General features: G+C 44.9%; 1 protein-coding gene across 2 annotated transcripts in view; it reads left to right on the top strand.

The window, feature by feature from the left end:
* Window positions 1-21,221, top strand: part of ATXN3 (ataxin 3) — a 357,787-nt gene that overhangs the window by 304,103 nt on the left and 32,463 nt on the right. For both annotated transcript variants that reach the window (XM_086937684.1, XM_086937683.1), the window contains exon 9: window positions 15,252-15,375. In XM_086937684.1, coding sequence (XP_086793810.1) covers window positions 15,252-15,375 — 124 coding nt within the window. The remainder of the gene's footprint in view (window positions 1-15,251; window positions 15,376-21,221) is intronic.

The raw sequence follows: 21,221 nt of genomic DNA, 5'->3' as shown, positions 1-21,221 counted from the left end.
CTTCACAACACATATGAATTAACTTTTCCTAAAAGGGGCGAAGATAATCACACCTTCGACAAAAGTACCTGTACCCGCCTTGAATCTAAATATTGTGCGCACACTGTTGATGAAGGCACCATTTGAACCGTTACACAAGGCTACATTACACATGCTCTTACTAAAGACGGCCTTTGTAGAGGCCATATCATCACCGCGCAAAGTTAGTGAATTACAAGCACTGACCTTATAGGAACCTTATTTTCAAGTTCACAAAGACCGAATCGTCATGAGAATCGACCCACAATTCATGCCAAAGGTTATCACATAGTCCCACATGAACCAAAGTATACAGATACCGAGCTTTTTCAAAGACCTAAACACATGCATAGAAGACATTACTCACTCTGGACGCTAGACTTGCACTAATGCATTACATCCAAAAACCAAAGGCTGACAGGAAAACAAAACAGTTCTTTGTATCAACACAAATAGTTTTCTAGGAAGACCAGTTACCTAGAACACAATTGCAAGATGGATAGCTCAAACTATTCAGTTGTGCCACAAGAATGCCGGAGAGACATTGCAAAACACTCCAGGGCGAATTCAACAAGGAACAAGCATTGGCATAGCCAATAGGTCTGGCCTTTTGGACCTTATAAGTGTTTAGCCATGCAACACTTGATGTTGTTGCACCAAGGATATTGTGCTGGATAACTAAACACTTATAAGGTCCCAAAGGCGAGACCTATTGGCTATGCCAATGCTTGTTTCTACTTGCAATTAACTGTCACTCAAATTGTCACACATAAACCATCGAAATGTCACTCATATATATATACTGAAAATATGGGAATGTCACGCAAACTGAAAACTTGGCAGCTCTGCTGAGCCTCTTCCCACCCACTGATGCTGGAGGAAGAGAGGACATTCTGGAGCTAGGATTCATTTAGACAGATCATGTGATGGGATGCAGGGGTTAAGAAGTTTTGCTTCCAGGAAAAATTGCAACAAACTCCGTAATCACAAAGTAGCCATGCCTGGCTTGTCCTACGTGGCAACACTGTCTTGATTACTGTTTTGGGAGCCTCTCCCAACCACAGCATATGCAGTTAATAAGATCGCCAACGTGAGAAGGAACAGGGATTTAGGTCAGACCACGTATTTTTTTTAAAACAAAAATCACATAATTCCAAAGATTCAAACAACTTGAAGATGTTTAGTACTACTTGATAATCTTTGTAATAGTTGTGCAGCGGTTGCGTCTGTGTAATCCATATTTTTACTCTAATGCCATGAGGAACCAAAAGTTTACTTAGAAATCTTCAATTACAGGTGACAATCAAGATTTTGATTGTCAAGTTTATTTACAACATTTCCATTGTGCACCTTTGGGACTGAATCTCTATTGGTTTACATGTTTGGATCTTCATTACACTAACTTGTTTTAAAATACATTGGAGAATAGGATATACTCTAACCGAAGATATTTTTGTGCTATTAAAACGTAGAAAATCCATAGCTGAATAACTAAACACTTGCAAATGAGTAGAAGAGTTATAGCAAATTACCTAAGATTCCAAGATTATCTGTGGGAAATGATGAATAGAGCTCTGGACTCAATTCCTGCAGCAGAGCTGTGCCCACCACAGACCAGTTGTCATCATTCAAATCCCACCAGCCAGAGCGGCTAAGCAAAAAAAGAAATTGGACATATCTCCCTGATGAACTACAAAACTGATGCCTCCATCTAACAACGGCCACCCCCAGGCCAACTGCATAAGAGACTCCTCCTTTCAACTCTGACTGCTCACTCTGGCCAACTATGGAGGAAACCGTAACATTCAACTCTGACTTCCCATCGATGCCTGCTACAGAAGACACTCGTTCATCCAACCCCATCCACCTACCCCAAGCCAACTACATAAGAGACTCCTTTAACCAACTCCGTTCACTAACTCAGGTCATCCACAGAGGAGACTTCATCAACCAACGATAACCTCCTTTCCAGGCCAGCTACAGACAAGACTCCTCCATCCAACACCAGATCAATTCCCACCATCTACATGAATGATTTCAGAAGATACAGCTCCATCCAAAGCTCACTGGAAACCCGGGCCAACCACAAAGGAGAAGCCTCCGGTCAATTCTCACTATCCCAACAGGCAAACTTCAGAAAAGTCTACAACTAACTAAATGATTCCTTCTATCAATTTCCACTACCCAGCAAGGTCAACTACAGCAAAGACAACTGCAATTAACAAACACCGTCCAGCCTGTCAACCATAAAAAATGTAAAAGAAATTGACTTCTCCAGCTTTCACCACTCATCTGAAACAACAGATGTGATGCCCAGATCCAATGCCCACTGCTCTCATATTGGACAGCCACAAAAGAGAGTCCTCCACCCAACTCTGAGTGTCCACCCGGCTCCTCACAAAAAAAATTCCACCACCCAAGTTTGAGCGAGTACCCTGCCAATCACAGAAGTGATTACTTCATTTTTCTTTCACCACTGTCACTCTAAACAATCTTGAATTACTAAACAGGTCTCTCAACGGATACTAGCCAATCACTCACCTGTGAAGACTGTGCTATATATAAATACAAAGACACACTCTATGCATAAACCACTGGATCCCACGAAACAGAGAATATATATAGTGACTCTTCGCTGAGGGGGGAAAAAAACACACGGGCAGTGTGAGAAAACCAGCAGCAACAAGAACATGGTAACATGGTAACCCATCATTTGTCTTATTTGAGCTATGGAAAGAGACAAAAGCGGCAGGATGCTCAGGGCCAAAGTGACCGTCCGACGTGATTCTCCATGCCAGTTAGCTAACTATCCATTTCACAGCATGAGTGACCTCTGTCGGTAACCAAACCAGTAAGGGTCAGATTCTACGAAAGCTAAACAAAGCGCAACTGTTCTTACCTCGAACTAACTTGATTAGTGGCAGAGTACACTCACTTCAAAGGAGCGAATAAGCTAGGGTGGGAGGTTGGGTTGGGGAGAAGTGGCAACATTGTATTAACCCAGCAGGGAACAGAGGCCCGTGGCTCAATCTGGTAATGCTGAGTGAGGACGTCATGGAGACCATTTCAGATAAATTCCCTAATTAACAATTTCAGTTAACCAAATAGTGACTTTGCATTAGTTTCAAACCAGCTTTAATTACAGTGAATGGAAGAGGAATTTAGAGTGTGTTTGTTGCGCGGTTCGGTCACTTGACGTCATAAAACCGTGACAAATGGCCAATACCCACCATCGTTGGGAACAGGACATTTGCATTGATCTGTTTTGCACCAGCAGCAAGAATATATAACACGGGCAACTGTAAAAATAGAAAGTATCCACCCCAATGCTAGCATTTTCTGACACTGCTGCGTTTTAGGTCTGTGTTCACAGCGCCGCTGTCGAAACACCTACTATTACCGATTTTTTAATATTTAAATATATTTGCCTTTGGCCCCGCCAATCTGACTAAATCTCAGCCTCTCTCGCATGGTATTGTTTGGTGTATCAGTTAACCTCCGGTGAGGTTTTTGTTGCATTACTCTGCATGAAGTACTATTTTGCATTACCAAAGTACTCAACACAAGTTAAATGCTTGAATCGAGCCAGACCTATTGGCTTTGACAACGTCAGCTAACGTTCAGGTCATTAAGGATGTGCTCACTGAGGGAATGCCATTCTTAGTGGTCAAGGAGGGGCAGTTTAGACCTCGCTGCTAGCATAGGCCTTGTGTTACCAGTTTGATAACCAAGTTACTCGTGTGTAAAGGCCGCATCTTCATAAAAAACAAGGCATTCAAGGAATGCAGCGTCCCGCGAGGTCATCTGTTTTGCATTATCGCGCACGCGTCTGGGCACGAAAATTCAAAACACATGGTGCCTGTGCGGGTAACCGCATGCAGTAGGCCACATGCACGAGCGTGTGGTGAGCTTTTTGAAGCCCCCTTACTATAAGTCTTGCCAGAGTAGCGCATGTATGCTGCGCTAGGCTCAACCTAAAAAGGGAGCAACCATTGCTTTTTTAGCAAACACACCATTACAAGACATTTGTATGGAAGCAAGATTGTCATCTGTGGACACGTTCACAAAGCTCTATTGTGTAGATATTCGGTTGAACAAGGAAGCTTAAGTTGGACAAATTGTTTTGCATCTGTTTTCAAATCAACGCTCCTCTACACCCAACCACCACTGTAGTAACAAACCGCTACAAAATCTATGTAGAGATTGTGAATCAGAATAAGGGTGGTCAGAGGCACAACTAGAGCCAAATTTCGGAGGGGGGCGGGGGGCTAAGAAAAAATTTCGGGGCGGGGGGGGGGGGGTCAATTCTTTCAACAATAGCCAAAGTGAAATGCAAGGGCTCTAGAAGGGGTGAAAAAACAACAAAGTCTCATTAACAAGCAAATGGTCTTTTAAAGACCTGTGAAGTACTCTGCCGCGGCTGTGTGTGTGCCCAGAAAGCTGTCTCAGCCCGGGCTGCCACTCACGACGGGGGTGGGGGGCGGGGGCTGAAGCCCTTTGAGCCCAATGGGTGGCTGCCTATTGCTGTGCAAAAAAAGAATGTTTTGCAAACAAGAACGTCCTTTCACTGGCAGCATGAGTGAAATTGAAATGCATTTGCAGCTTACTTCACATCTTTGCTCAGGCAAAAAGTCTACATTGATGTTCATTGTTGGGGAGTAGAGTACTATTGACAGGAAGGAGTTTGGTGGTGGATCACCGTCCCGCACAACACTAGGCAAGAAACAAGATAAAGCACTTATAAAATAAAGAGAATCTGATTCTCATTTAAAACACTGTCACACTCTGACAGCATTGGCAATAACCAGAGCTTAGAGATCATTTTTGTGGCGAGTATTTTTTAAATGTCCTAATAATCAGGACAATAATATGTACAAATTTTCTTTTGAATTAGTGCAACTCAAGGTAGGTACGCTTTTCGTTTTGGTAGTGGTGCTCGGCGGATTGAGTGTCACAGTGCTTATTGCTATCGCAATTGCATGCTCACTCCAAAGAACTCCTGTACACATCAAGAGGTGGATCAAATTGTGTATTGTGCAAGTTACAAATTGTTACATAAAGTGCAAACCAAAAACACTTGATGCATTTCGGACAAAGTCTTTCTCACAGGCAAGTATTTTGCTGGTCATTTTTCCCTTTCTTTTATGTTCAAGTCATGTTACTCCTGTCAATCACCGGATAACGCCTAGTTTTGGGAGATGTTGTTCATTTTCTTAAAGTACTTGTGGAGCATAAAAAAGTTTCCTGATCTTTTCTCCCTTTCTTTTATGTCTACATCATGTGACTCTTGTCTGTTGCTGAGTAGATCAGGATTGTGTGTGGTGTAGTCAATTTGCATGGTCAACTCATCTAGTGATTTTGTGGTAAAACCCACCGAAATGTATATCGTATCGAAAGTCATCACATTATTGAATAGGAGCAAGTCAAAATCGGAAACCACTGGAGTGATTTGATAAATTAACATCATCAAAATCCAACCAAGAATTGTTCAGTATGGACATGAAAAGGACAACTAATTAGTAAACATAACCGCCAAACATAAAATCTGCCAGTCACTCGGGTTCCGTTTGTTTTGCACACTGCTCTAGCTCTTTTATACATCTCCCACTATACATGCCTGTGAGAGACTATAGTTGAAATGCGTGAGTTGTTTTTTTATTTGCACTTTATGTAACAATTTGTTTGCATAATTTGAATACCTCTACTCAGATGTTCGTTGCAATAAGCAAGGATTGTGATAACCATGTAGTTTTTGTAGATGTGTTCTTCTTAATAAATAATACAGATTAATGTGTTATCATTTTCACTGTTGATGTGAGTTGTATTTTAGAATTCGTGCTGTGCAGACTCCATCCAGTAATGAAGGTAATTTATGTTTACTGGCCCACGTGAATACTTTCTGTGTCCCGTTAGAAACACAAAGGCTATTGGCTCACTAACCAAGAGACTTAAAGGACTTCATCTCAGTTTTTCAGTTTTATTTTCATAGTACAGCATAACTATTTTTGAGTCATCCCTACCTGCTATGAAGTATTGTGGACCCAATCTTACAAGGCCTGTTTAAATATCTTGTTTCTGGATAAAAATCTTGGTTTAGAACTTCTTCTTATGAAAAACAAAAGAACTTGACATAAATGATATGCATATTCACAGAGAATCCCCCTACTAATTTTCGGCACATATGCTAAACTATATATTTATTTATTTTAGGAGGTGTTCAGGTGGATTTTCGGGAGTCCAAGTCCGAAAATATTCAACTGTCTTCTATCAGTTCAGTCCAAACAAAAAGTTTATTTGGACCAATTAGTCCTTAAACACAAAATCGCCATAGATACAATCTCATATAAAACTCATCTAATAAAATCCAACATAAAAAACATATATACAGAGTTCATTAATTGTTCCACCTTTTTGTATGAAATACCATTTATCATATAAATATCTAAGAGAAAGATTTCGATTCTATTTGCTTTTGAGATTTTTTAAACTTTTATGATAAACTTCCCAATAGCACATGCTATATCCAAATTATGCATTTCAGTTAAAAGATCTACTGCTTGCAAACGATTTGTAATATCATACCTTATAAATATTGGGCATAAAAACATTATTACATCCAAGACCTTCCGGCAGTCTGGTAAAATGAGTAAAATGATGCATGTGCTGCCCAGATTACAGGTGCACTTCCCTTTGGAATAAATCATAGCTCTTTTTACGCTGTTGTTAGCATAGCAGGGGTTAATACTAATCCTTAACCTTCGTATTTCTCTTCTAATCCAACGACTGGGGAGTACATCTATATCTATATATGGGAACTGCTGTTTATTTTGCCAAGAGTTATCCATGAAGCGTACAGATTTTTTATTGTTGATCGAGATCTTGAGAAATTTCTCCCCCTAGTGTCCTAAGTTCCATCTTATCTATCTCATTTTGTAAATTCTGTGGCCACAGCTTGACATTCATAACTCTACAGGCCTTAGTTATGGTTTTGTTTGTCCCCTATGCCCTCTTCAGCTCACTCTGCAATATCTCATTTCTGCACCACTGTGATATTTTGTACTCTTCCCCACAGCCCAGGTGCTGCCAGAATCTAAATAGCGCAATACATGCCATTATATCTCATGATACCATTCCAGTCTCCGATCCTACCACCTGGACTATTGACGACCTGGGTAATGATAATTGGTTTTTCTAGCATTTCCCTTCTTCAGCGTCCCATCTGTTTTTACCACTTAAATATAACAATTCTGCTCCATAGTGGAACTGGGGTGGTATCATGGCTGTAAGCTTTTAGAACAGGCTTGTCAGACATGTCTCCATAATCTTTGTTAAATCTTTTCAAACCACTAACAAAAGCAAGGGCTCTTACTCTTAGGCATCCAGATGAATATGCCATTTTAAGTTTTTCTCGAACCACATCTCTAGGTCCTTATATTTGTGTACCTTTTCCAACTTCATGGAGCCCAGGACCCAGCCAAACCTTATTGTTTTATTTACCAAAGCTCAATACCTCCATGCTTACTACAAGTTTTTTAAGGCTACAGTATTTATTAAACATATTCAACTTTCTTTGCAGGCCTATCTCTGTTTGGTCTATTAATACGAAATCATCTGCATAAAGTAAACCTGCATTATGTTTTCTATCCAGCTTTGGGCTAGCACCCCTAGCAGCTCCGAACATTGACGGTAAATCTGAGAAAAGTAGGGGGGTAAAACAAACCCTTGTCCTAGCCCATTTCCGTTGGGATTTTCTGCGATTGGGTCCCCTCTGTATCTAGAATTACCTGGGCTAAAATATGGCTATGTAGTTTTTGGATTATCATCAGGAGACCTTTGGTGATCATTGTATCTGATCAACGTCTCCCACAGTTTCTTAAGATCCACCAAGTTAAATGCTGCACAAAAGTCTGTGAAGCAGCAGAACAGACTGCCCCTCTGCTCCACAGACTTTTGCGTAATGGACCAGTTCCAGACATGCAGAAACATAATCTATAGAGCATAATAGTTGGCTCATTTTAAATGTGCGATTCGCTGGTCGATCTGTCTCCATTCTGCATTGACTGTAAATCTGCTATGAATAGGGATAAAAAGTAGGGGGGGGGGGCAAAACAAACCCTTGTCCTAGCCCATTTCCGATTGGGATTTTCTGCCATTGGGTCCCCTCTGTATCTAGAATTACCATATGGCTATGTATCTTTTGGATTATCATCAGGAGACCTTTGGTGATCATTGTATCTGATCAACGTCTCCGACAGTTTCTTAAGATCCACCAAGTTAAATGCTGCACAAAAGTCTGCGACGCAGCATAACAGACTGTCCCTCTGCTCCACAGACTTTTGCGTAATGGACCAGTTCCAGGCATGCAGAAACATAATCTATAGAGCATAATAGTTGGCTTATTTTAAATGTGCGATTCGCTGGTCGATCTGTCTCCATTCTGCATTGACTGTAAATCTGCTATGAATAGGGATAAAAAGATGGGGGGGGGGCAAAACAAACCCTTGTCCTAGCCCATTTCCGATTGGGATTTTCTGCCATTGGGTCCCCTCTGTATCTAGAATTACCATATGGCTATGTATCTTTTGGATTATCATCAGGAGACCTTTGGTGATCATTGTATCTGATCAACGTCTCCGACAGTTTCTTAAGATCCACCAAGTTAAATGCTGCACAAAAGTCTGCGACGCAGCATAACAGACTGTCCCTCTGCTCCATAGACTTTTGCGTAATGGACCAGAGAGCAAATCAGTGATCCGCTATAGAATGGCCCTCCTTAAAACCCCCCCTGTTCAGGGGGCACAATCTGATTTACTTCTGCCCAATCCTTGAGTCTTCCCAAAATTATTTTAGTGAATACCTTTTCTCCTACATCCAGTAGGTTGATTAATCTATAGTTCTTCAGGGCTTTTATATTTCTCTGTTTATGGATGGATCTTATAATTACCCCTCTCCAGTTTTCTGGGATATGACCTAAATTAAGTATACCAAGGAACATTTTTGAAAAGAATTCTGCCCACCAATATGCCTGGTCTTTATAATCACTGCTGGGAGATTGTCTGGGCCCTCTGGCTCGAGTCGGGGTTAAATTGGCTATGTTTTTTTAAAACATTACTTGTTGTGAAGAGATCCTTAACGTCCTCCTTAATACCGGGCCATATCTAATTCCTAACCTCTCTGGTTCAACCCATTTCCATATATTTTCCTCGGTTACCTTACCAAATCGTCCTCTGTTACTACTCAGTTTAAGGACCCCTGTATTTTACCACAGCTTTCTTGAACCCACTTACAAAATCCTTTTATATCTTTTGATTCTATTTCTACCAATAGTTTTATCCAACAACTCTCTTTATATGTTCTTTTTTTTTATTTCTGAAGAGCATTTTATATCTTTTCCTTAGTTTCTGGAGGTTGCGGAGCGTCTCTATGTCGTACTTTCCCCTGAGTCTTCTTTCCCCTTTTCTCATACTTGCTTTTAATTTATGGCATTCTTCATCAAACCAGGTCTTCTCTTTGCCCTGGTTTTTCTTTTTCCTACAGTCACACAATCTGTTTATTTTCATTTTGACCCTTAAGCCTTCCACTAGTGGGCTAATTATATTTTCTAACCATTTAATAACATTTATGTTTGGGATACTTCCTAGTGTTTGGCTCTGCTGAACGGCGACTAGTTTTTCGATATGCTCCCCTGATATGCGAGTTGTGAGTCGCCTTGGATAGACCATAAGTACAGGGGGACTATATCTCTTTGGTTTTTTTTTCTCCTAGTATTTCCATTTTTATTGGTTAGTGATTGCTTCCCTCCACTCTTACCACCTCAAAGCCATTGACTAAGTCTAAGTTCCAGACATGCAGAAACATAATCTATAGAGCATAATTGTTGGAATATTTTAAATGTGCGATTCGCTGGTCGATCTGTCTCCATTCTGCCATTTGTGCAAACTAAGCCCATTGAGCCCAGAATTGTTCCTAGAGCCATATCCTGTGCTGCCAATTCAACCCTAGGAAAGTTGGCATTGTTTATTGTATACAAGGACAGTAACTCTTTGCACCATGGGACAATCCTACCGGGATCTAAGTTATGATTAAAATCACCCAACACAATGAGTACATCTCTCTGAAAGAGATCGGTCAGGGCCAGTATGTGTTCTTTAAACATTTCCAGTTCTGGCGTATATTCCTTTTTCTTTACCCTTCTGTATATAAATTTTACAATGACATTGTCTTCGTGTAGTGGGTCAGGGTCCAACAGGAGAACTCTTCAGGCTGTAGCCCAATTACATTTTACTTCCAGGGGGACTAACTTCCTAGCAATTTTTGTAGCGATCAACGTTATTTGCCCACCAGATGTTCATCGAAATTGCCTCTTCTTTGCTGATGTATTCTGTTGGACAAACCCTTGAATCATTGGGGTTTCGTCGCACAGCCAGGTTTCCTGCAGACACATGTTCTCTTTACCGTTAATAACTCCTTTAAAACTTTCCAATTTCATGATTTCTAAACCCATTAACGTTTCAGGATAGTATAGCCAGGATGTCCCGCAACCCTACCTCTTAATCTAATTTAGCCAACCATTTTCCTCATTTACCCAGGATGCGTATCTATTAGCCACGGCTCGTTTCTTTTGTGGCCTCTAATGGTGATTTCAAAATCTTCCTTAACATCCCAACCCTAATCGATCAGCCTTAGCTGCCTTGATCCCAACCTTGCATGATGCAAAATATGTGTTTTTTTTGGTGATTACAGTCTAGCATTTCTGTCCATTGTACTTCTCTGATTCCTTCTTTATGTAACTTGTACTCTACGTTTACCAGTGCTTACTTCACCAACCATGAGTATAGCAAAACTTTAGTTACTTTATTCCCCAGTCTGTTTACAGTAAATCCCACTTCTATGAGATCTTCAGTGCCTATATTCCGTAAACGTTCACAATTAGATAGAGAAAACAATTGTGACTTCTTTAGTGGATTTAATCTCCTCACTTTTTTTTTTGCTGCCTTTCCCATGACACATCACTTCGATTTTCTATTTCTAGTGGCCCCCCTTCGAATCCTCTTTCCTTTTACCCGATGGTTCCATTTCCTTCCCTCTCTGCATTTGGTCTTTGTGGGATCTTATTCCTCTTTGCCCACCCATTTCATTGCTCATGTCCTTGTCACCCTCTTCTTTACTCATAGGGTATTTCTTGGAATGTAGTTTTCTACCCTTAGGTTCCCCCACTTCTCTCTCCTTCCTCTCCACCTTTTTTGGGTTACAAATAGCTGTTACGCCTGCAGGGGTATTTTTCCCCACAAGCTTTTTCAACAGCCTTTATTGAACACTTATACCCATTTTCTACAACAAACTCCTTTATTTTTATTGTTTTAAAGTTAGCCCCTTCTTTAGGCCTTTCCTTCATCTCCTTGTCCGCGGTATATAATGCTTAAAGCTCATTGTTTCTCCCTGTTTCTTTATGGTCGTTGGATATTGCAATACAAATACGCTTTGCTACTCCGCCTGCTTGGGGGTATCATTCCTCTCCCCTCCCAGCAGGGATTTATCTTCCCCCGATTGTTTATCCCCACCAACTGGCCTAACTATAGAGGGTATGAGGTCTTTAATTTGTTTCAGTTCCCCCCACCATAATTTTTATACTGATCTTTTTGGGGTTTTAAAGAGTCATTATTTATTACTGAAACCTCCAGCAGGCATTGCAATGTCTTTTGCAGGATCAACATTGAGGCATTCAAAGTTTCCGTGACCTCAAGGTTGGCTATGGATTGGTCCGAAGAGTCGCTTGCTCGAACAGGAGGCATTTACATTCTTTTACCCTCCTCAAGATGTTCCTCTGTAGGATTATTCAATCAATCAATCAGTTACTTGTAAAGCGTACGACTTACCTGTGAGGGTTTCAAGGCGCTGAGGGGAGGGGGTGCTGCTACTGCTCGAAGAGCCAGGTCTTGAGGAGTCTTCTGAAGGTGAGCAGGTCTTGGGTCTACCGCAGATGGGTCGGGAGGGTGTTCCAGGTCTTGTCGGTGAGGAAGGAGAAGGATCGCCCACCGGAGGTCGTTCGTTGGATGCGGGGGACGAGGGCAAGGCTGGCAGAGCGGAGCTGGCAGGTGGGGGTGTAGAAGCTGAGTCTGCTGTTCAGGTAGGCTGGTCCGGTGTTGTGGAGAGCTCTGTGTGCGTGGGTGAGGAGCTTGAAGGTGACCCTCTTGTTGACGGGGAGCCAGTGCAGGTCTCTTAGGTGGGGGTGATGTGGCTGCGGCGGGGGATGTTGAGGATCAGGCGGGTGGAGGCGTTTTGGATGTGTTGCAGTTGTTGTAGGTGTTTGGCCGGGATTCCTGCATAGAGTGCGTTGCCGTAGTCCAGCCTGCTGCTGACGAGGGTTTGGGCCACCATTCTTCTGGTTTCGGTCGGGATCCACTGGTAGATTCTGCGGAGCATGCGGAGGGTGTTGTAGCAGGAGGAGGAGATGGAGTTGACCTGCTTCGACATGGAGAGGGAGTAGTCGAGGATGAATCCTAGGTTGTGTACATGGTCCGTGGGCGTCGGTGCTGTCCCCAGTGTGGTCGGCCACCAGGAGTCGTCCCAGGCAGAGGGGGTGGGGCCGAGGATGAGGACCTCAGTCTTGTCCGAGTTCAGTTTCAGGCGGCTGCTCCTCATCCACTCAGCGACGGCCTTCATTCCCTCGTGGAGGTTGGTTTTGGCGGTGTGTGGGTCCTTGGTGAGGGAGAGGATGAGCTGGGTGTCATCGGCGTAGGAGATGATGTTCAGGTCGTGCTGGCGAGCCACTTGTGCGAGGGGGGCCATGTAGACTTTGAACAGGGTCGGGCTGAGGGATGAGCCCTGGGGTACACCGCAGATGATGTCAGTGGCTTCAGATCGGAAGGGTGAGGCGGACTCTCTTGGTTCTGCCGGAGCGGAAGGACGTGGTCCAGTCCAGGGCCTTCTCCTGGATTCTTGCTTCTTGGAGGCGTTTTTTTAGTGTGTGGTGGCAGACTGTGTCGAAGGCGGCTGACAGGCCCAGGAGGATGAGGGCTGAAGTTTCGCCGTTGTCTAGTTGGCGCTTGATGTCATCTGTGGGGGGCGATGAGGGCTGTCTCGGTGCTCTGGTTTCGTCTGAATCCGGATTGGGGCTGGTCTAAGGTGTTGTTGTCCTCGAGGTGGCGGGCCAGTTGCATGTTGGCGATTTTCTCAATGACCTTCGCCGGGAAAAGGAGGAGGGAGATGGGACGGAAGTTCTTGACCTCCTTGGGTCCTCCTTGGGCTTCTTGAGGAGGGCGTTGATTTTGGCGTGCTTCCAACTCCGGGAATGTCGCTGTCTCAAAGGAGATGTTGATGACCTTCCGTAGTTGGGGTGCGATGGCTGCGTCTGCTTTGTTGAATACGTGGTGTGGGCACTGGTCTGAAGGTGATCCTGAGTGGATGGAGTTCATGACTTTGCGTGTCTCGTCTTCATTGACGTAGGACCAAGAGGTCAGGCTGTTGGTGCAGGTGGTGTTCGCGGGGGATGGGGTCTGCCGTAGTCGGGGCTGTCGAGGTGTTGAAGCTGTCGTGGATGTCGGCTATCTTGCGATGGAAGAAGGTGGCCAATGAGTCGCACATGTCTTCCAAGGGCGGGATGTCGTTGGTGTTGGCGCAGGGGTTGGAGAGTTCCTTCACTATGCTGAATAGCTCTTTGCTGTCGTTTGCATTGTTGTCAAGGCGGGTTTTGAAGGAAGATCTCTTGGCTGTTCTGAAGATTTGGTGATGCCTGCGGGTGGCGTCCTTGTGGGCTGCGTCGCTGTCCGGCGTACGATTGTGGAGCCATTTCTTCTCCAGTTTCTGGCATGTACGTTTGGAGGTCTGGAGCTCTGCGGTGAACCAGGTGGCTTTCTTGCTGGTGTGGCTGTTTGAGGGTTTCTAGAGTGGGGTGAGGGTGTTGGCGCAGTCATCGATCCACTGTCTGAGGTTGCGGGCAGCAACATCTGGGTCAGTGGGTGGGTTCTGGGCGAGGGTGGAGGTCAACTGGTCTTCGGTGACTTTACTCCAGCAGCGGCGAGGCAGTTGTTGGGTGCGCAGGTGCGTGGTTGGTTTCTTGAAGGTCCAGTGTAGTTCGGTGGTGTGGTTGAAGGCGACGTGGGTGCTTGTGGAGAAGAGGGGGTCAAGCGTGTCTCTGGCAGAGTGGGTGGGTTCAGTGACGAGTTGTCTGAGGTCGAGGTTGTCGATCGGGGTGGCGGAGTTGGCGTTGTGGTTCTCGAGGTGGAAGTTTAGGTCCCCGAGGAGGATGTAGTCCGTGGAGGCGAGTGCGTGGGTGCTGGCTAGGTCAGCGATGGAGTCTCTGAACAGAGCCCGGGATCCGGGTGGTCTGTAGACGAGTGTTCCTCTGAGGGTGGTGTTCGGGTCGGTGTGGATCCGGAAATGCAGATGTTTGGCGGTGTTGAGGGTGTCTTCTGCGTGGGTGTAGACCTCGAGGGTGGACTTGTGGATGATGGCTAAGCCTCCTCCAATTCTGTTGGCGCGATCCCTGCGGGTGATCTTGTAGCCGTCCGGGATGGCTATGGCGATGTCGGGTGCTGAGGAGTCGTTCCACCAGGTCTCGGTCAGGAAGGCAAGATCTGGGGCGGAGGTGTCTAGCCGGTCCCAGTGCTCGACGGCGTGTTTGTGTGCGGAGCGGGTGTTGAGGAGTATGCAGCGATAGTGGTTGGGTCCGGTCCTTGGAGGTTTGGTGGTTCTGTCGCAGGTGTGGCAGGAGAAGGGTCCGTGGGTGTGTTTCGGGGCGTCCCGGAAGCAGCGGTGGTCTCGGCCGGTGTTGAGAGCGTGGAGTGTGTTGGCGTTGTATTGAACTCCTTACTATGAGAATCAGTCTACCCCATTCCCCACACCCTCTCCTTCTGATTCTCGATCTCCATAATGGGGGGGAAGAGTCGGGGTGATGAGGATAGTCTTGGGTCCAAGAGTAACTTGGCTATATCGGGATGAGTTGGGTATAGTGAGTCCAAGTCCAGAAATACCAGACTGGCGGATGTTAGATGTTTTTTCCCACCCAGCTGTAATTCTGTTAACGGTTGATTCCTTTTAAAATGTTTTGAACTTCTACACATGAAAAACAAAATAACTTTACATAAATGATATGCATATTCACAGAGAGTCCCTGCTACTAATTAACATTATGAGAAAAAAGGAGCATTGTGACACATTGAAGGATTCGTCACTTGTAATTCAAGGCACACACTTTGGCACATATACTACACTATATATTTGTTTATTTCTAGGAGGTGTTCAGATGGATTTTCGGGAGTCCAATTCCGAAAATATTCAACAGTCTTCTATCACCAGTCAGCCAGAATCGTTGTCTTCTGAAGAACTGCGTAGGAGAAGACAAGCCTTCTTTGAAAGGTAATAAAATGCATATTTACTCAAATATTTATTGATGTTATTATACAGTGTATGTTTTGCAGACCTGCCTTAAACGTGCAAGTTGTGCTTGTAGCTTAAAGGGAAAATAGTTCCTACTGCTGCTATAGCAACATTTTTGCTCAACATTTCATTCTGGCTCTCCTACTAACATTTTGTGTGTTTTTTATTTTATTTTATTAATGTTCAACTGTAGGAAGTTACAGCAGTATACAATATTGATAGCATGTCCAGGAGTCATGATATCTCTAAACGAAAACTGCCTGAAAAACAATGCAATAATAGCTTTAGGGAGTCTGGAGCAATGAAGAGGTAATTCGTTTGTGCAGATTGAACAAAACATTATCAACAAAAGCAAGCATATAGTTAGTGGCTAGTCACATTAGTAATCACTTGTCATAATTCAGGGGAGTCAATTGCATGTTTATCTATTATGGCATGTTGAAAAGCAAAGTGTAAATTAAAGTGTGTCTTGTGCTGCTGGTGTTTCCTTAAAATGTTAGTACCATCGTCCATTTTCAATATGTTTAGAGAGTGTCTACCTGTCTCCCATCAACAGAGTAGGTTTCTGCTTCATTCTCAGCAGCGTTGAACACTTTACTTCTCTGGTTCTTCATCTCGAACACAGGGTCGGAATACAATAACAATAATTCTCAAAAAATTGAGGACTGTATAGTTAGTCAATGGATAACTCGTGGTTATGGGAGATGTTGATCATTTTCTTAAAATGCTTGTGGAGCTTGAAATATTTCGCCAATCTTTTCTCCTTTTCTTTTTTGTCTAAGTCATGTGACTCCTGTCGGTTGCTGAGTAGCTCAAGACTTTGGGAGATGTAGTTAATTTTCATGAAGTCATCAAGCAATATTGTGGCAAAACTCACCAGAATAGATATTAGTATCGAAACTTATAACTTTATTGAATAGTTACAAGTCAACATAGGATCCCACTGAAGGGATGTGATAAATTAACATCCTCAAAATGCAACCAAAAATTGTTCAGGATGGACATAAGGAGGACAACTAAGTACTAAACATCACATTCAAACGTTAAATCTGTCAGTCACTCTGGTTCCATTTGTTTTGCACACTGCACTAGCACTTTATGAAAATAGTCTACATCTCCCACTATTCATGCCTGTGAGAGAGCCTTCAGTTCAAAATGCATCAGGTATTTTTTATTTGCACATTAATGTAACAATTTGTAACTTGGACTATGGTTCTTCATCTTAAATTCATGAAATATGGTGTGAATGCAGTAACCATAATGCTCATAAATGAAGGACTAAACAATGAAATAATAGTTTGGGTTTGCTATTAATTGCCTAAAGGAAAATATTGAAGGTTTAGGAAGCAAATCCAGCCTCTAGGACAGCCAGCATGTAATGCCCAAAGAAGTAATCTGTGCATTATTATTCCTAGTTGGATTTTTTTGATGCACTCATTCGTAAAATTGTAAGTTCGAGGCATGTGGGCTGCTGAATTCATATCTGTGCATAGATCGCCGCCTAGTGTTGGGTCCGGATGATTGCACATTGTTCTGGAAGAGTCTTCGAAGTATCACGAGATAGGTGGTACCTCCCATGGACTACAGTGCGCATGGGCATCCACTCCAACCGCAGATTGTTTTTTTCCGCCATTGGGTTCGGATGTATATTTGTTAACTCAAGTTCGGAATCTATAAAAAACTTTCTTTTTGGCCAAAAGGCCTTTAGTTATCATCGGTATTGTATTTGCGATCAGTGCCCAGTACTTGTTCCAGCTCTATCCTCGAGCCGAACGTCAAGAGGAGCCGCGTGGCTTTTCGGCACTGAAGGCCTGGTCGACGCCAGAGGCCTTATCGACGATCCATCATGGAACGGAGCCCGTTCAAGAGATGTCCCGTTTGCAACTCCAAGTATCCTCACATCGATGTCCACCCGGTGTGCAACAAGTGCCTGTCTCTGGATCACGATGAAGTCAGCTGTATGGCTTATTCTCGGTTCCGCTCCAAGAAAACTATTCGCCTTAGACGCGCTGCGCGGAAGGAGGCCCAGCAGACAGCACCTGACCCGGTGAACATCTTCGATGCCGAGGATAATGAGGGAGTCGAGCAGGAACTTCAAGAGAACCTGTCTGATCCTGCAACGGATATCGACTCCAGTTACAACGCGGATGTAGAAATGGTCGATACTGAAGACATTGTCAACGAGGTAGGAGACGACGATGGGGTCTTTGGGGCCGTGGAAGATAGCTCGAGCGTGGAGCTAGGCCCAACCGTTCGTTCGGGGGCCGCAACCAAAACACTTGAAGAGGCTCAGGTCGAGGGATCGCCACATGGCCTTACCCAAGATCGTACGCTTGGTTCTACAGCCTCGCCTCAAGGCCCGACTACGGACATTTCTAACGAGCCATCGGTTGACCAATCGAAACCGAAAGCATCGGTGTCTACACAACCGAAAGCACTGGACACTAAATCGAAACCAAAAGTGTGTATTACTTTGGTCGGTTCGAAGACCTCTGAACCATCGGCACCGACAAAGCAGAAGAGTGTTATCGACCCGGTGAGGTCGCTAAAGGGTGTCGAGCCGAAGAACGGGGCACCGAAGAAACTGGTCAAGGACGTCGACCCGAAGAAGTTGGCGCCCAAGGCAGTCAACACAGACAAGGGACTCGTTACTCAGAAAGTTCTCGATCCTAAGCGTCGACCCGACAAGGCTAAAAGCGGTACAGACCTCGAGTCCACTACTGGCGGTGACTCGAAGGAACCTGTCGAGTCAACACAGCCATCTGCCTCTTTTTCGAAGCAGGTGTCGGACTTGCTGAAACGCATTAAGGAGAAGGCTACGACTGTCTGACCAAAGGCTACTCCACCCCCGAAGCCGGTCAGTAAACCTCCAAAGTCGTCGGCACTCATCCAGTTCACACTGCCGCCGAAAGTGGTACCTAAGGCCTTCGCCCCTAAGACGGCCGTCGAAGCGACCAAGAAGGTGTCCATGGGTCCGAAGTCTACAACTACGGAGGTGGCCACCAAGCATCAACAGCCTCCGACGGAAGATCAGTCGAGGCAATTCATCGACGCCGAGACGGGTAGACTTTCTATTTTTAAGCGAAAGATCGCCCCAGAACAGCCTATGGAGTCATATAAAATTCCATTAAATAAAAAGAGGGATTCTGCTACGTTACCTCTTCTCTTTGAACCTATAACACCACATGGACAAGACACTGCTCCTATCTCACCCACATACTCAGATGGGGAAGAAGGGGATGGTGACAATGAGGATTACAGTTATCCTGTAGACACTGATCCAGAAGATCACACTGAACCCTGGACAGATGCTGCTGACCCAGGAGATCCACAAACTGCCCCAGACAGTCATGTCTATGCTATTAAAACCTCGCCTACAGAAGACACAGCTGCGTTTAATGCACTTATTGAGAGGGCAGCAAAAAATCATGATGTCCGGCGCCATGCTGACCCTATTGAAGAGGATTTTTTGTTTGACACCTTCTCAACCTCAGAGAGAACTGTCAAGACTCTACCAATGCTAAAGGGTGTCCTAAAACATGCTGGAGATGTTTTTAAGGAGACCACTTGGGCAAGGGTGATAAACCCCAGAATTGAGAAAAAATACAAACCAGCACCTGGGGACCCTACGTATATCAAGGGACAGTTGCCGTTGAACTCTCTGGTTGTTTCCAATGCCCGGAAGAGGGCGAACTCGCAAACAACGGGTGATGCTCCTCCCCCTGACAAAGAATCTAAAGTGCTAGAAGCATCAGGGAAAAGGGTGGCAGCTCAAGCGGCCAATATCTGGCGAATCTCCAACACACAGGCACTCTTAGATCGATATGGCAGGGCTCATTATGATACACTTGAAACCCTGTTACAACACTTGCCAGATGAGTATAAGGAGGCAGCAGAGATGCTAATACAAGAAGGGAAACTTATATCGAACGCATCTATTAAGTGCGCGCTGGACGCAGCAGACACCGCAGCCAGGGCAATTAATACAAGTGTGATGTTACGGCGACATGCCTGGCTGAGAATCTCCGGTTTCAAGCCCGAGATACAAACCACCATACTAAATCAGCCTGTTAACCCTGATCACTTATTTGGCCCAGAGGTGGACACCACCTTGGAAAAAATCAACAAGCATTTGCAATGCAATAGATCTCGCAGCATTTAAGTTTGAGTTACTGGCATTGTAAATGACAATGCTTTGCATAATTTTTGTTTTTTGGTGTCCGTGTGTGCATGGCAGTGGTGGTGTCTGTGTGTGCATGGCAGTGGTGGTGTCTGTGTGTGCATGCCAGTGGTGGGGTCTGTGTGTGCATGGCAGTGGTGGTGTCTGTGTGTGTATGGGAGGGGTGGTGTCTGTGTGTGTATGGGAGGGGTGGTGTCCGTGTGTGTATGGGAGGGGTGGTGTCCGTGCGTGCATGGCAGTGGTGGTTTCCCTGTGTGTATGGCAGTGGTGGTGTCCGTGTGTGCATGACAGTGGTGGTGTCTGTGTGTGTATGGCAGTGGTGGTGTCCCTGTGTGCATGGCAGTGATGGTGTCCGTGTGTGCATGGCAGTGATGGTGTCCGGGTGTGAATGGCAGTGGTGCTACGTATATAAGTGTGCTTGGCCTGTGGCCATAGATTAGACTAAGGGTGTGATCAGAGTGTGTGAGTGTTTTGTTTGAGGGGGCAAGTGTGCGTTTCTGTGAGTAGAAAGTGAAGTACACAGTTGTATGTGTTTGTTAGTGTAAATGGGTGTAAATATTCCACGCACTTACATAGTGGCAATCCAGAACCCTCACACAACACAGCGGATGAGGGGAAAAATCTTGCAGATGCGCACCTGAGCCAACAGAGATTACGTGGGCGTATGTGAGGAAATGAGAATTGGTACCAATTTGTGTATCTTTGCTTCGGGAGGTTGGATATGTGGCGATGTGGCCATAAGTCCCATAGAGAGACGGGAAAAAGAACGAGAGAGAGACCCAGCGAGCACAACCTGCAGCGTCTCGGACAGCCTGCCGGCTCCAGCTCTCTTCTGCCTCCGCCTCCTGCACTCCCAGTCAGCCTCTTTATCTTCAGAACTGGTCTTTTTAACCGATGACTGCGTTGGGAACCTGGGGACAGTGAGGACAGGAGGCGAGCCTTCACAGATGTGGAATGGAGGAGTTGGTGACGAGCCACAACAAAGCCAGTCGCTCTGCGGGTTACTTGCTATCAGAGCTAAACGCAGGCAGCCCAGTGAGTGTGAACACGTGCTATGATTGTCACCAGTCCTCTTATAGACGCCAGAGTTCAACACTGCCAATGCGGTACCGGGGTTACAGGGCAGCATGAGGAGATAAAACTGCTGCAATAAGTACAAAGTCCACGTGGGGGCACCCTAACAAACTGTAGCCATCGGTTAGAGCAAGTGAGTACATTTGTAGGTTTTTAGCTGCTACACCATGCAAGCTCAAGGCCCTGGACAGGCTCCGGTACTTTACAACAACATGGAAACCGCTTGGTTGCAGTACCATGCTTTGCCAATATGCCCCCCTTGCCTTTCTCATGCTTGACCTTGTTGTCCTTGGTCTCAGAGAGCCCCTCTTGTTGGCGAAATAAAGTTGCGGCTCCCGAGAGTGGGGTGTGGCTGCTGTAACGGGGGATGAGCCGGCTCCTGAGACTGATGTGGTTGCAGCTGCCAGGAATATGAACCGGCAGGCATGAACTAAACTACTGCCAAGACGGTGATGGGTAGTCCGGCCAGCGCTGTAAGGACGGGACTATGCAGTTCTGCCATTTTGGGCTCCTATGATGTATTCTATTGTGGGGGAGGAGGAACTTGTCACAACCTACTGCCAGGCAAAGC

This window comes from Lissotriton vulgaris, chromosome 9 (assembly GCF_964263255.1).
Source record: "Lissotriton vulgaris chromosome 9, aLisVul1.2, whole genome shotgun sequence".
NCBI classification, from domain to species: domain Eukaryota; kingdom Metazoa; phylum Chordata; class Amphibia; order Caudata; family Salamandridae; genus Lissotriton; species Lissotriton vulgaris.
Note: the sequence above shows the minus strand (reverse complement) of the source record. Positions and strands in the feature narration are given on the sequence as shown.